At 46.7% G+C, this 14,850-nt stretch overlaps 1 protein-coding gene across 2 annotated transcripts in view; it reads right to left on the bottom strand.

Moving 5' to 3' along the window:
- LOC113573073 (A disintegrin and metalloproteinase with thrombospondin motifs 16) overlaps positions 1–14,850 on the bottom strand; it is a 44,226-nt gene that overhangs the window by 19,399 nt on the left and 9,977 nt on the right. For both annotated transcript variants that reach the window (XM_035530414.1, XM_035530415.1), the window contains exons 5-11: positions 13,859–14,064; positions 10,614–10,697; positions 9,834–9,993; positions 7,596–7,701; positions 7,216–7,353; positions 5,128–5,281; positions 1,424–1,519 (exon numbers count right to left, since the gene is read on the bottom strand). In XM_035530414.1, the coding sequence (XP_035386307.1) occupies positions 1,424–1,519; positions 5,128–5,281; positions 7,216–7,353; positions 7,596–7,701; positions 9,834–9,993; positions 10,614–10,697; positions 13,859–14,064 (944 nt within the window). The remainder of the gene's footprint in view (positions 1–1,423; positions 1,520–5,127; positions 5,282–7,215; positions 7,354–7,595; positions 7,702–9,833; positions 9,994–10,613; positions 10,698–13,858; positions 14,065–14,850) is intronic.

Raw genomic sequence — 14,850 nt, 5'->3', positions numbered from 1 at the left:
TGTGTGTGTGTGTGTGTGTGTGTGTGTGTGTGTGTGTAGAATAGCTCAGCGAGATTTGCCCAGTGTTGGGCAGAAGTAGTGCGTTCACTAGGGGGGGGGATGTGATCACCAGAACCCCTCCCACGTATTTCATGGATATGTGCTATGGATGGTGAGACACACTGTTTTGCATCAGTGCACCATCATGAAAGTTCACAGTGTGAGTCACATGGAGGAGGAAGTAATACATGTTCCACTGAATCACGCTTGGCAACACCTCCTATTTTTCAAGAGGGACGGACAATTTGACCAGACGCATGCGGTTTGCCTGCTGTGCCACCAAAGTGCACACACAGCACCACTGACTTAAGCATCTATAGCGGAGCTTCAGTGGGTACCGTGGACAAGCCCTGTCTGTGTGGAGACAGCTGCCTCCGGCCATGACCCCAGCCGTGACCCCGGCTAACTTTGATGACCTCAAGGTCTGGATCGTGGTAATTTCGAATGGATTTCCTCAGGTATCTTTAATTATGACAATGAATGTGTAAACAGCAGCGTTCAGAGTATGTTATGAGTACAGCTTAGACTTCATAAAGCCATGCATCAAAGACTACTCATCCAGCACAGCTTAACATAGACATCCTTAACATAGACAGTTCATTTCTAATGTCTTAATGGTTTATACATTGTTTTATAAAGCTGGCTGTTACATACACACTGGAACACCCCCTCCATCCTGATCTCAGATCAGTGTTGAACTCTGCATTACACCGTGTCACTGCTCAATAGCAAGCATAACTCTTACTCAACAGCCCCTCCCCATTTAACAGAAAATCCACACCAACGCCCCACGCCCACCCCACCAATAAGAAGCATAGCTTTTACCTAGTATCCCTTCCTCCTTTATAAGCTCTCACGATATTCACCTTCACCTTCCTGTTTTTTGCTGTGTTTTTAGGGGAGGATGGTTTCTGAGACTAGCACCTTGTCCTAAAACTGTGTGACTGTGTCTCTCCATATCTCCTGTAACTGTGTGACTGTGTCTCTCCATATCCCCTGTAACTGTGTGATTGTGTCTCTCCACATCTCCAGTAACTGTGTGACTGTGTCTCTCCACATCTCCTGTAACTGTGTGACTGTGTCTCTCCATATCTCCTGTAACTGTGTGATTGTGTCTCTCCACATCTCCTGTAATTGTGTGACTGTGTCTCTCCACATCTCCTGTAACTGTGTGACTGTGTCTCTCCACATCTCCTGTAACTGTGTGATTGTGTCTCTCCACATCTCCTGTAACTGTGTGACTGTCTCTCCACATCTCCTGTAACTGTGTGATTGTGTCTCTCCACATCTCCTGTAACTGTGTGATTGTGTCTCTCCACATCTCCTGTAACTGTGTGATTGTGTCTCTCCACATCTCCTGTAACTGTGTGATCGTGTCTCTTACCATCTCAGGGCCACAGACTGACCCCTCGGCGGCTGGCATAAACTTAGTCTCGCATTTCCGTCCAACCCGGTGGCACCACAGCGCTTTGCAGATGTCCTGGGTGAGAGAGAGAGAGAGAGAGAGAGAGAGAGCGAGAGAGAGAGAAAGAAAGAGAGAAGGAGAAATAGAGAAAGAGAAAGAGAGAGACAGAGCAGAGAGAGAGCAGAGAGAGACAAAAATAGGTGCATTAACTCATGGGGCTCTAAGAGCTCAACCTGGTGATAGATGTGAAGCCACCAGAGACACCGCAGCATGGTGTCTGTCTGAGCTGAGGAGATCGACAGCACAAACAGATGGGCAATCACACATGAGGACTATCACACACACGAGGACTATCACACATGAGGACTATCACACATGAGGACTATCACACACACGAGGACTATCACACATGAGGACTATCACACACACAAGGACTATCACACATGAGGACTAGCACACACATGAGGACTATCACACATGAGGACTATCACACGCACGAGGACTATCACACATGAGGACTATCACACGAGGACTATCACACACACGAGGACTATCACACACGAGGACTATCACACAAACGAGGACTATCACACACAGAAGGTCTATCACACATGAGGACTATCACACACATGAGGACTATCACACATGAGGACTATCACACACATGAGGACTATCACACACACAAGGACTATCACACACACGAGGACTATCACACACGAGGACTATCACACAAACAAGGACTATCACACACAGAAGGTCTATCACACATGAGGACTATCACACACATGAGGACTATCACACATGAGGACTATCACACACATGAGGACTATCACACACACAAGGACTATCACACACACGAGGACTATCACACACGAGGACTATCACACAAACAAGGACTATCACACACAGAAGGTCTATCACACATGAGGCCTTTAACACACACACCAGGGCTATCGCACACATGAGGGCTATCACACATGAGGGCTATCACACATGAGGACTATCACACACACAAGGGCTATCACACATGAGGACTATCACACACACGAGGGCCATCACACATGAGGACTATCGCACACGAGGGCTATCACACACGAGGGCTATCACACATGAGGACTATCAAACACACGAGGGATATCACACATGAGGGCTATCACACACGAGGGCTATCACACACATGAGGGCTATCACACACACGAGGGCTATCACACACACAAGGGCTATCACACACGAGGACTATCAAACACACGAGGGCTATCACACACGAGGGCTATCAAACACACGAGGGCTATCACACACGAGGGCTATCCACATATTTATTCAAAATTTGCAGAGGATTTTATGCATGCAGCCAATCAAGCAAACACACACATGCATGCAGACAAACACACAAACACAAACATGAAAAAAAAAAGAAGATAAAATTGCAATATGAAACAAGGTAGGGAGTGTGGCGTGTTTTGTAGGGAGTGTGGTGTGTTTAGTAGGGAGTGATTAGTATTTCTAGTATTTCTAATGACATGTATGGGACTAAAGGAAAAGAGATAAGGAATCTATACAACTAAACAACTATAGCAATCACAATGAGGAATCTAGATAACTAGAGCACTAAAACAGAGATGAGCAATCTAGATAACTAGTCCACTAGAACAGAGATTAGCAATATAGATAACTAGACCATTAAAACAGAGATGAGCAATCTAGATAACTAGACCACTAAAACAGAGATTAAGCAATCTAGATAACTAGACCACTAGAACAGAGATGAGCAATGTAGATAACTAGACCTCTAGAACAGAGATGAGCAATCTAGATAACTCGACCACTAAAACAAAGATTAAGCAATGTAGATAACTAGACCACTAAAACAGAGATTAAGCAATCTAGATAACTAGACCACTAGAACAGAAATGAGCAATGTAGATAACTAGACCTCTAGAACAGAGATGAGCAATCTAGATAACTAGTCCACTAGAACAGAGATGAGCAATGTACATAACTAGACCACTAGAACAGAGATGAGCAATCTAGATAACTAGACCTCTAGAACAGAAATCAGCAATGCAAATTTGAATCTTGAAGCCAAATCAGTGAAAGGGAAAGAGAGGGAGATTCCAAATAGACTTTGCGAAAGTAACCATGCTGTGATCCTTTACAGAGAGAATGTTGTAAAAACTATTCCCTCTCTCTCTCTCTCTCTCTCTCTTTCCCCTTCTGTATGTAAAAGACAAGTTTAAACTATGGTAACTCTGTAAATTACACTACTATTGTTACTGTAGATATAATATTGTAATATACTAAGTAATACTGTTTGATACATTGATACTCTCTACGCACACTTTACTTTGTACATATTTATAATCTTCTATTATTTAAGCACAGAGTATCAACTGATAATTGATGCACATTGATATCTGGTATAATAAACTGGAACTAACAGTCACAGCAGGTAACGCAATGTGAAGTGTTACCCTGCCTTTGATTTGATGTTGACAAGGATGAACCCAAAAATGTAGGTGCTCTTTAAAAATCAGCAGGATAGACGTACAGCCCTTTAAATGAACAAACATGTCACTGTTGGTCCGGTCACCACACGGTCTCAGGGAAACAGATGTGGAATGTGTGTATGTGTCAGGCACACACTATCTGATGTCACTGGTTCAATCTTTCATTTGGTGCACCAAACAGAAACTCTTTGAACTAAATTCCACATTTAAAGTGTTTATTTAAAACAACAACAACAAAAAAAACCCCCCAACAGCTGCATGTCTGTTGCTTCTTGCTGCAGATGCGAAATGTACACGGTGTGGAACATGCATATAATTTTGGCCAGTGCCATATCAGTCTCATGGCTACTGTCCTCCCACGCTAGCGCCTGGTGTCACCCCCAGGTCAGCCTGCTCCAGATGCTCCAGATTCTAGGCTGTTCTCATCTTCTGTGTCACAGAACCTCCAGTGTGTGGAGATGACGGACACTCACGAGGGCGGCGCGTGCAGGTTCTCTGTGGTGGGGCTCTGGGGTACATTTAGCGCTCTCTTTGTGAGCTGCAGGGGCCAAACTCAAGTCCACCTGGCCAGCGGCAAGAGGGAGCTTCTCCAACTGCACTCCATCAGGCCCCTCCATGGAACCTGTCAGACTTGAGACTTTTTAGAGGGGAGGTTATTTGTGGGAAAACCCCTGCTGAGGTCAGCAAGTTCCCCAAGTGTGCGTCAGCGGCCAGACGCCATCAAAGTGAAGTGGCTCACCAGAGAGTAGCAGTGGCCAAATATCACGGAGGGGAGAGATCTGCATGACCCCTCCTCACTGGAAGGCTTGGGGGGAATCAAGGAATGGGTGTAAGTCTGGTGCAATCTGGCAACCAGCGTTCGTCTTCAGGTAGAACATGAGCACCTTGTTATCAGACATCTGGGGGGAATCTGGGCCCCCGCTCCAAGTCTATGTCCACTTCCACCATCGTAATAATACAACCCGAGAGCCACAAAACAAGAAGCCACAATCTGGCTCCAGCACAGAGCCCATGAGGAAGCAAACAAACAAACCAACAAATACTCATAAAACACCAACCTCTACCAGCAATCTCAAAACTCAGTTTCTCTTCTGTTTGTAAATAATGTGATTGGGTTACACAGTCACTAACACAAAAATTATGATGAAGATGAAGATGAAGAAGAGCTGTCCTTGCCTTCTTGAAGTTCAGCATGCAGAGCTTGGCCTTCACTCCGAACTGCCACTTGCACTGCGTGTCGGTGTCGTAGAGTTCTCCAGGAAGCTTCTCTGGGTACCGGTACTCCTGCGCGGCATGGGGCTCGTCTGACAGGCAGGTGGCTTGCGCCGTGCTACGACACCCACAGGACACAGATGCCGCAAATCACATGGCTTAGAAACAAACTACATTTCTGACATCCCCATGTTATGTTGCAGGGTGCATTTGGGGAAGGGGTGACCATGGAAACAAAACAGCTCATCATCGGTGGCATGTGATTTTTCTTTAAAGCTTAACAGCTTGTCATGGCATGTCACTGAATCCCTTCATTATGAGCAGAGTCTGGGCCTCCGTGTCATACGATAGCAGACTTTTATGATTTTAATATGGTATGTTTTACACAATCAAAACTACAGTTAAAGATCAGATCATGTTGTAGAAGCCCTGATGAGTTTAACAGAGCCTCTGAGTCCAGTTTCACTTTATGGCCAGTGTGTGTGTGTGTGTGTTTGGGGGGGGAGGAAGGAGGAGGGTATGTATCTGTCTGTGTGTGTGTGTGTGTGTGTGTGTGTGTTTGGGGGGGGAAGGAGGAGGGTATGTATCTGTGTGTGTGTGTGTGTGTGTGTGTGTGTGTGTTTGGGGGGGGGAGGAAGGAGGAGGGTATGTATCTGTGTGTGTGTGTGTGTGTGTGTGTGTGTGTGTGTTTGGGGGGGGAGGAAGGAGGAGGGTATGTATCTGTGTGTGTGTGTCTGTGTGTGTGTGTGTGTTTGGGGGGGAAGGAGGAGGGTATGTATCTGTGTGTGTGTGTGTGTGTGTGTGTGTGTGTGTGTTTGGGGGGGGAGGAAGGAGGAGGGTATCTATCTGTGTGTGTGTGTGTGTGTGTGTGTGTGTGTGTGTGTGTGTGTGTGTGTTTGGGGGGAGGAAGGAGGAGGGTATGTATCTGTGTGTGTGTGTGTGTGTGTGTGTGTGTGTGTGTGTGTTTGGGGGGAGGAAGGAGGAGGGTATGTATCTGTGTGTGTGTGTGTGTGTGTGTGAATGATTGCTGTGTCTCGTGTGTGCTTTTTGTTGTCTTTTCTCAGGTTAATATGAGTGCTGTACAGATGCGAATAACACTTTCTTTGTTCTCTCTTTCCTCTGTCTGTAGTTCTTCTACACAGCCTTCCTTATGACTGTGACAGTCTGCTGTCTACACTGATGAACAGTGTGAAATAGTGTCACTGCAGATCTAGTGTGACAGAGAGGCAGGAAACGTACTGATGCTCACACCAGGTGTGTGACCAGGCCCAAGAGCCTCCTTCAGCCTGGGCTTATGTACATGACCCCTGGCTCGCAGACTGGACTCCAGACGTCCTCTAACTAGGCTGAGATCATAGCGATAGCTAACAAAGGACTCGCTAAATCAGTCACAGCAATGCGGGGAGCGGATACTCCACACTTCATTTCACCCACCAGTTAATTTAGGCCCGGTGGAACCGGCACGATCCGGTTTCACCTGCGACGCCCGACGAAACCCGATACTGCCCGATCTGCCGCATATCAGTGCGGCGTCCATGTTGGCTCTGTTTCCGGGCGATGTCTGCAAATAGCGCATTTAAAGGATGAGGCTGTGTCTAGACTCTCGACATCCCAGCATGGGACCCTGGATGCCTCATGGATGGTGGAGAGGATTCTCTGTAAAGGGCAGAGATGTTCATTTGGGCCAACGTGTTTTTAGCGCAAGTCTGTTTCTTCCCGCCAGAGCTGCTAATAGGCTGGAACATGTGACCGACGGCTGTCTACCGCCGTGATGGTCTGTGCCGGACTCACTTTACACTGGAGGGCAAACCCTAACGTTCCGGATATGTGCAGCTGCTGGGCCAGGGCCGCCGAACGAGAAGGGGAAAGGCCAGATCGAGCCGGCGGGCGTCCAACCGCACCCCGGCTCTAGGAATCAGCTAACTCGGGAAAGACGCAGGCCGGTCGTTTACAAACTACATCTACTGTGGTTTCCTTAGTTCATATCCGGAGACATCTGGTCTGTAGTTCCAGCACTCCGTGTGCTGGCTGTGTGACAGGGATGGTGCTCACCTGAGGAAACGGCTAAGATACTGGCGACTGCAGAAGGACCAGGAGAAGAGACCGTTATGTCCGGCCAGTGTTGGGGACATGATGTTACCGACAGACTTTTTACAGACGTTTCCCTCCCCATCATGGACCATTCCAAAACTGAAAGCACAAGGAAACCTGTGTTCGGTTACTTTATAGCTCATAGGGTGAAAAACCTGTTGACACAAACCTCCCTCCAGTTCATTTCCAAACCTAACACGCCTGATCGGACAGCGGCGTGTTCTGAAAGTTCCCTTCGGCCCGATCAGGGGTGAAGGGTTGTGTGGGTTGGAGGTCAGCCCCTGGGACGAGGATGACAGCGGCATGCCTCGTGGGTCCCACCGAGGTCTCGCAGGTCTTACTTGTGTCCTGACTCGTGAGCGATGGTGAAGGCCAAGCCCAGGCCGGTGTCCTCGTTGATTGTGCAGCTCCGGTACTTGCTGCACATCCCGCTGATCGGGGCGAGCCCTGTAGGAGGAGACAGAGAGTGCTTTCATCAATGCCACCACTACAGCGCCTGTCCACGCTGAGCCAAGCCAGTAAGGACATCATTTAAGGACAAACCAGATATATCCGGCTTGGCTGACTCACATAAGGATGTAGCTCAATAGCCCAGGTGGTCATTTAACTGAAAAGACTCACATAAGATTCATATAAGATTCATTATCCAGCTTAATTGCCAGGAGAGTAGGTTTATTCGAGCGAATCACAAGTCAGGACAGGCCGAACACAGGCGGAATGCAGCAGCTATAGCTCGAGTGGGTGATCCAACTCTTCTTCTCTTCTTCAGATCCATCCTGAAAAGGAAACGTGGCCGCCGATTTCCTCCAGCACAGCAGGGAAACGCCTCACGCAGCGCCAGTCTGGCCCACAGGCCTCTGGCAGGTGCGTGGGGAATGGAGCCTGTTTCACATTCGACTCGATTCGTTTGGTTTTCATCACAGCCACAAAAACCTGAAGCACTACAGTATGTGTGAGAGATGTTGACAAGGGAAACAGTACAAAAAAATATGGAATGGCACAAAAAAACCCAAAACAACAACATCAACAGAAGAAGAAGAGGTAGAAGTGTATGGTGCCAATACTGGGAGCATTTTTCTACTTGTGGAGTCTTAATGGTCTGGACAATGTGAACATCATATTTGTTTTCTGTTGCATCTCTGTATCTTAATTTATGGAGTACTTTCTCTTCATTTCTCTTTTGTGTGGGGACTCCCGGAAGTGCCGGCCTATCTACCTGGGGTTGGTGGTGGTTGGAGGGGGTGTGTTGGGTCATAACACTAGCCTTAATCTTTCTTTGACATCAGAGCGACGTGAGATCCTCATTAGCGTCTCCTCCCCTGCCGTTCTGAGAGCTCCAGGCTTTGGTGGAGGTCTTAATCACAGCCCCAGACACAAACACCAGGTCTCCAGGCCCCTCTGAACCAAGGCCCTGGGGCTGAAGAGCATAGCTAATGGGCTAGCGGGGCTAGGGGCCTAAGCAGTTAGCTGCTTTGAAGTCACTGAAGTGGGACTGGGAAAAGGCCTGCCATTCTCATAGGAAAGAGTTCAGGTGTAAGGGCTGGTTCTGGCAGACTTCATCTAGAATCCCCTAGTTTTTCCCCTGTGTAGAGGAAAACTGGAGGACGCTAAGAAGAGACATGCAGAAAAGTTGACCCACAAGCCAGCCTGAATCCCAGGACAGACCAGGTGCTTTTGATCAGAGGCTGGGTTTCTAATAGGCCAGTTGTCAGTACCAGTACCCAGAAGTTCCAGTTTACTTTTGTGGCCCTGGGCAAAGTACCAAACCCCTACTGTCCCAGACACTAAACCCCTACCGCCCCATCATAAAACCCCTATCACCCCAGACACTATACCCTACTGCCGCAGCACCAAACCCCTATCACCCCAGACACTATGCCCTACTGCCCCAGCACCAAACCCCTACTTCACCAGACACTATACCCTACTGCCCCAGCACCAAACCCCTACTTCACCAGACACTATACCCTACTGCCCCAGCACCAAACCCCTACTTCACCAGACACTATACCCTACTGCCCCAGCACCAAACCCCTACTTCACCAGACACTAAACCCTACTGCCCCAGCACCAAACCCCTACTTCACCAGACATTAGACCCCTATTGTCCCAACATGAAACCCTATTTTCCCAGCACCAAACCTCCACTGCACTAGACACTAAACCCTATTGTCCCAGGCACCAAACCCGTACTGCCACAGACACTAAACCCCTACTGTCCTAGACACTAAATCCCTTCTCCCCAAGACACATAAACCTTACTGCCCCAGACACAAAACCCCTACATCCCTAGACACATGACTCTTACTTCCACAGGTACATATCCCATGTGGTCCCAGTAACATAAAGCTGATCCTGGAACAGCTGCTGTGGAGTATTACAAAGGAAACCTTTTCCAGGGATATCTCACTATGGTCCAGCAGGTCCAGAGTCCAGCGCAGCTTGGCAAACACCTTGGACTGGATTGTTGTCTGAATTTTATAGGATGCTGATCCAGGACCAAGTTTTTTTCCCTTTCATCTCGTAATGAATGCAACTGTATAGCCAGAAAGACACTGGCCCTGGATCAATAGTCTCACCCAGAGTATCACAGGGCTCATTTTTCCATGAGCAGATGTCCAGTCCAGTGAGGAGGATAGCGTGGTCATGACGACGACCTTCCCGTCCTGTCAGCCCTGACTGCCATTGGCAGAAACTGTTCAGGGTGTGATCGGCATGGTGACTAATCACCAGCCCTTCCTGGAGAGAGAGAGAGAGCAAGAGGAGGAAAGTAAAATATGGGGACACACATGAGAAGAAAAGAGAAGAGAAAAGAGGTGAGTATTGTCAGGAGAATTGGCCACAGTCCAGCATAAACCCTCCACAGACCAATTACCCATTACCTTTCTTAACCCCTTTAGTTAATAAGTCTACAGACAATTAACCCCACAGGACAAGCAGAAGGAATTGTGGGTAACTGGCATTAATTGTGCGGTCAAAAGAGGAGACCATGGTGATTGTCTGCGTTCCTCCACCTGCAAGGTTTTGTGTACGTTACAGCAGGTGTAACAGTATCAGGGGCCTTTTGGGCCCATGTTCCCAGACACAACACTCAGCTGCCACAGTACTGGAATGCCGTCAACGTAAAATGATGTCGGCCAGGCCGCATGGGCCAAAGAAACGACTCTCTTAGGAGCATTAAAAAAAGCACGCACGCACACACACACACACACACACACACACACACACACACACACACACACACACACACACATACACTTTTTAAGCAAAAAATGGAGAACTACTTTGGATCCTTGCCCAGTGTTGACACATATGAGCAGACACAATGCAAAATAAGACTGAAACTGTGAGTCCCTCACCTGGTCTTCAGGCAGAAGTATCAGACCCACGATCACTATATTGATGTCCCCTCCTATGGTTCTGTCCTTGAACAGGGTGGAGACCTGCACAGGAAAAACTCTGTGAGCACCTGTGTGCCATATTCCCAGCAGCAGGTGATCTGAAGAAACTAATATATGACACTTTGCTGATACATTTAATTCTTCTCTTTATTCTTAAATTATTTTTCCTTGTTTTAATTTCATGTCTGAATTTTAACTGTCTTTGCAATAGCCTTTCTGAGGTGCTAGATCTTGCGAATGTCTGTGCTTTTATTTCTGTTTTTATTTCTATTCATTTTTAACCATATTTCTGTTTTATTTCTATTCTCTTATACACTGCCTGGCCAAAAAAAGGGTCACCACCTGGATTTAACTAAGCAAATAGGTAAGAGCTTCCTATTGGATAATTACTTCATGGGTGATTATTTCAGATGGAAACAAGTTATTTAACCCTAACTGATGCAGTGAGTAGTTTCTCATTTCTTAAAGAACCATGCCGAAAGACACATCGTGTGGTCGTGGAAAAGATGTTAATCTGTTTCAGAAGGGTCAAAATATTTGCATGCATCAAGCCAGAGAAAACATCTAAGGAGATTGCTGAAACTACTTAATCGGGTTAAGAACTGTCCAACGCATTATTAAAAAGTGGAAGGACAGTGGGGAAACATCATCTTCAAGGAAGGAATGTGGTCGGAAAAAAATCTTGAATGATCATGATTGGCAATCACTTAAACGTATGGTGACTGTTTGTAGAAGTACAACAGTGGAACTCAGGGATATGTTTAATAGTGAAAGTAAGAGCATTTCCACACACACAATGCGAAGGAAACTCAAGGAATTGGGACTAAACAGCTGTGCAGCCTAAAGAAAACCACTTGTCAGTGAGGCTAACCGGCAAAAATGGCTTCAATTTGCTAGGGAACATAAATATTGGACTCTGCAGCAATGGAAGAAGGTCATGTGGTCTGATGAGTCCAGATTTACCGTTCCAGAATGATGGGCGCATCAGGGTAGGAAGAGAGGCGGCTGCAGTGATGCACCCATCATGCCTAGTGCCTACCGTACAAGCCTGTGGGGGCAGTGCTATGATCTGGGGTTGCTGCAGTTGGTCAGGTCTAGGTTCAGCAATGTTATGTGCCCAAAGAATGAGGTCAGCTGACTACCTGAATATACAGAACGACCAGATTATTCCATCAGTGGATTTTTTCTTCCCTGATGGCACAGGCATATTCCAAGATAATACCAGCATTTATCGGGCTGAAACTGTGAAAGAGTGGTTCAGGGAGCATGAAACATCATTTTCACACATGGATTGGCCACCACAGAGTCCAGACCTGAACCCCATCTCCCATCATCACTACAAGATCTTTGGGAAAAATTAGCGCTGGACAGAAATAAATGTTGTGACATTGCAGAAGCTTATGGAAATGATGTCACAGCGAATGCGTGCTGTAATCAAAGCTAAAGGCGGTCCAACAAAAATATTAGCGTGTGTGACCTAATTTTTTTTTGGCCAGGCAGTGTATCTGTTTCTTTGTATTTTCTTATTTGTAAAGCACTTTGAGTGACCACAGTGCATGAAAGGTGCTAAATAAATAAACTTGCCTTGTCCTGATAAATTGGACACAGGCTAACAAATCTACAATGAAGCCACTTTAACGTGGTCTTACATTTTTAGAAATCAATCATCTTTCACAGCCATCAAATTTTAAATACGTATCAGAATTCTGAACAGGGAAAACTTGGTTAAATATGTTAACCATTGTCTTGTTTTTAAGATATTATACAATATTGCCCCCCCCTCCACTTAAAACAGTTTGCATGCAAAGAACAAGCACTCAGATTAGGACAAGCACATATATTGCATATATATATATTTTTCTCTATGCACCCCTGTTTTCTTTTCCTCAGTTAGGACAGAGCACTCTCCACCATTTCACTGCGAGTTATACTGTGTATGACTATGTATGTGACGAATAAACCAAACTTGAAACTTGAAACTTGAAGCACTCAGATTAGGACAAGCACTAAGATTTCCATCCAGCATCTACAGAATGGAACGCACTACCCGTTCATATTAGAGAAACAAGGACTAGCGTTCTCTTACTGGTCAGTTGAAGCTTTGTCTTATTTAACGATCGAATGTGTGAACATTTGAACTGCCTGCGGCACAGAGGGAGATAGAGACGAGACTGAAATAAAGTCCTCTTTATTCTCCATAAAAAACGGTTAAACCAAACAGGCGTTTGGCTTGGATGAGTGTAGCGGAGCTCAGGCAAAGCGTGCGGCTCTTTGGTCCACTAATGTGCAGCGCTGGCTTCAGGAACCTGTGGGCTTAGTGAGATATAGTGAGAGAGGAAATAAGGATCAGGTGGTTCAGGTTAGTATGCGTGTGATTGGGACTATGGCAGGTGTGTGAGGCGCTTCTGAGCAGGAGTGGGCGTGTCCCTCCTGATGGTTGACCGGCCTACCGTGACATCTACTGTCTGCCGGGTTTTCACTTTTAATGATTTAATTATGTTTGTACTGGATTGATTATTAGTCTGCATTGATTATTTAAATGTTTTATTTGTGATGACCTGTTATTTTTAGGTTGCCATTCTAAAATCTGCCCAGAGGCAGCCTACAGGGCTCCCTCTGTCTCATTTACAGGGTTTCCTTCGGTTGACTAATGAACACTGTCCCTGTTAAATAACTAAATACAATGTAAAAAACACACAATACAAACTGAGGCGATAAAGGCAAACAGCAAATAGGGTACAGCGATTCGCTTTGAAGAAACTGGCGATCCGGGCTTTTGCGAAAGGTTTCCGATCTGGCCCGCCTTGATTTCTCTGGCTACAGGCGCCACACTCTCTCCAGGGAAGCCTCCTCCCCACGTGAGACCTCCATCCTCAGAGACAGAGTTGTGAGATTAAGGATTAAGGAGCCGTTTTAAAAGGCTCAGATGTCATAACTCAGTCGCCGGACCTGCGCACGGGACCTTTTGGTTCGGTTTGTTTTGGAATCCAGCAACACCTTGGTGTTGAAACGTCTGATCGCTCTCAGGTGTCTGACCCACAACACCCCCTGCCCCCCACTCCATCTCGTGTTGTTTTACAGTAAGAAAAGTGTATGTAGATGGACAGATTAATCAGACAGAGGAGAGATGAATCAGACATAAATCAATAAAATCAATAAAAGTGGAGTGGAGATACGGAAGAGACCATTGGCAGAGAACGTACCATGTTGAGGACAGTCAGGACGTAGGTGGTGATGTTCTCTCGCCCATGGTTCTCCATCATCTTTTGGTCCACCACCACCAGCGTCTCCACATTTAACTTCTGGTTAGGTCGAGCTGGAGGTCCCGGCGCCCGCTTGCGTCTGGCTGGGAACCTGCTGTACTCATCGGGCAGAATGTAGAGGTCCTTACCAGGGGGCTTAAGCACGTCTGTGAGGGGAGGAAAAGATCAAAGCCAAAATGTACTCAGGTTCTGTCCATATCATAAACTGTTTGTAGGTTTATAATATGAAGTCATGTCTATACACACACACACACACACACACACACACACACACACACACACACACACACACACTTCAGCAATGTCGGTGCTGATAAAGCAGGAATTCCATAATTAATCGGCCTGAATTAACTGGCACGACATTGCATGGGAACATGCATGCACGCACACACACACACGCACACACACACGCACACACACACGCACACACACACGCACACACACACGCACACACACACGCACACACACACGCACACACGCACGCACACACGCACGCACACACGCACACACACACGCACACACACACGCACACACACACGCACACACACACACACACACACACACACACACACACACACACACACACACACACACCAAGCCTGACTTGGAGCCAGTCATTCCTGCCTGCATGTTCGGTTACTTTGGGAGCAGAGAAGCCACACAGGCTCTGCTGGACAGCATGAACAGAAGGTTGCACGGATCACGACAAGCTAACGATCCCCAGATGGCCATGTGCGCAATGTTGTCTGCACACAACATTCCTCCGACGCGCTTTTCCTCTGACATGCTCCGACACACTGAAGGGATGCGCGTGGCTTCGGTTCATTACTGAGTCCTTATGTATTGTAAGGATTGGATAAATTAAGCAGGTTGCATGTGCAAAGGGAATAAAGCCTTTATAATAAGTACCCAGGTAAAACTAACATAGAAAC

This window comes from Electrophorus electricus, chromosome 10, assembly GCF_013358815.1.
Source record: "Electrophorus electricus isolate fEleEle1 chromosome 10, fEleEle1.pri, whole genome shotgun sequence".
Classification (NCBI taxonomy): Eukaryota; Metazoa; Chordata; class Actinopteri; order Gymnotiformes; family Gymnotidae; genus Electrophorus; species Electrophorus electricus.
This window is presented reverse-complemented; position numbering and strand designations above follow the sequence as displayed.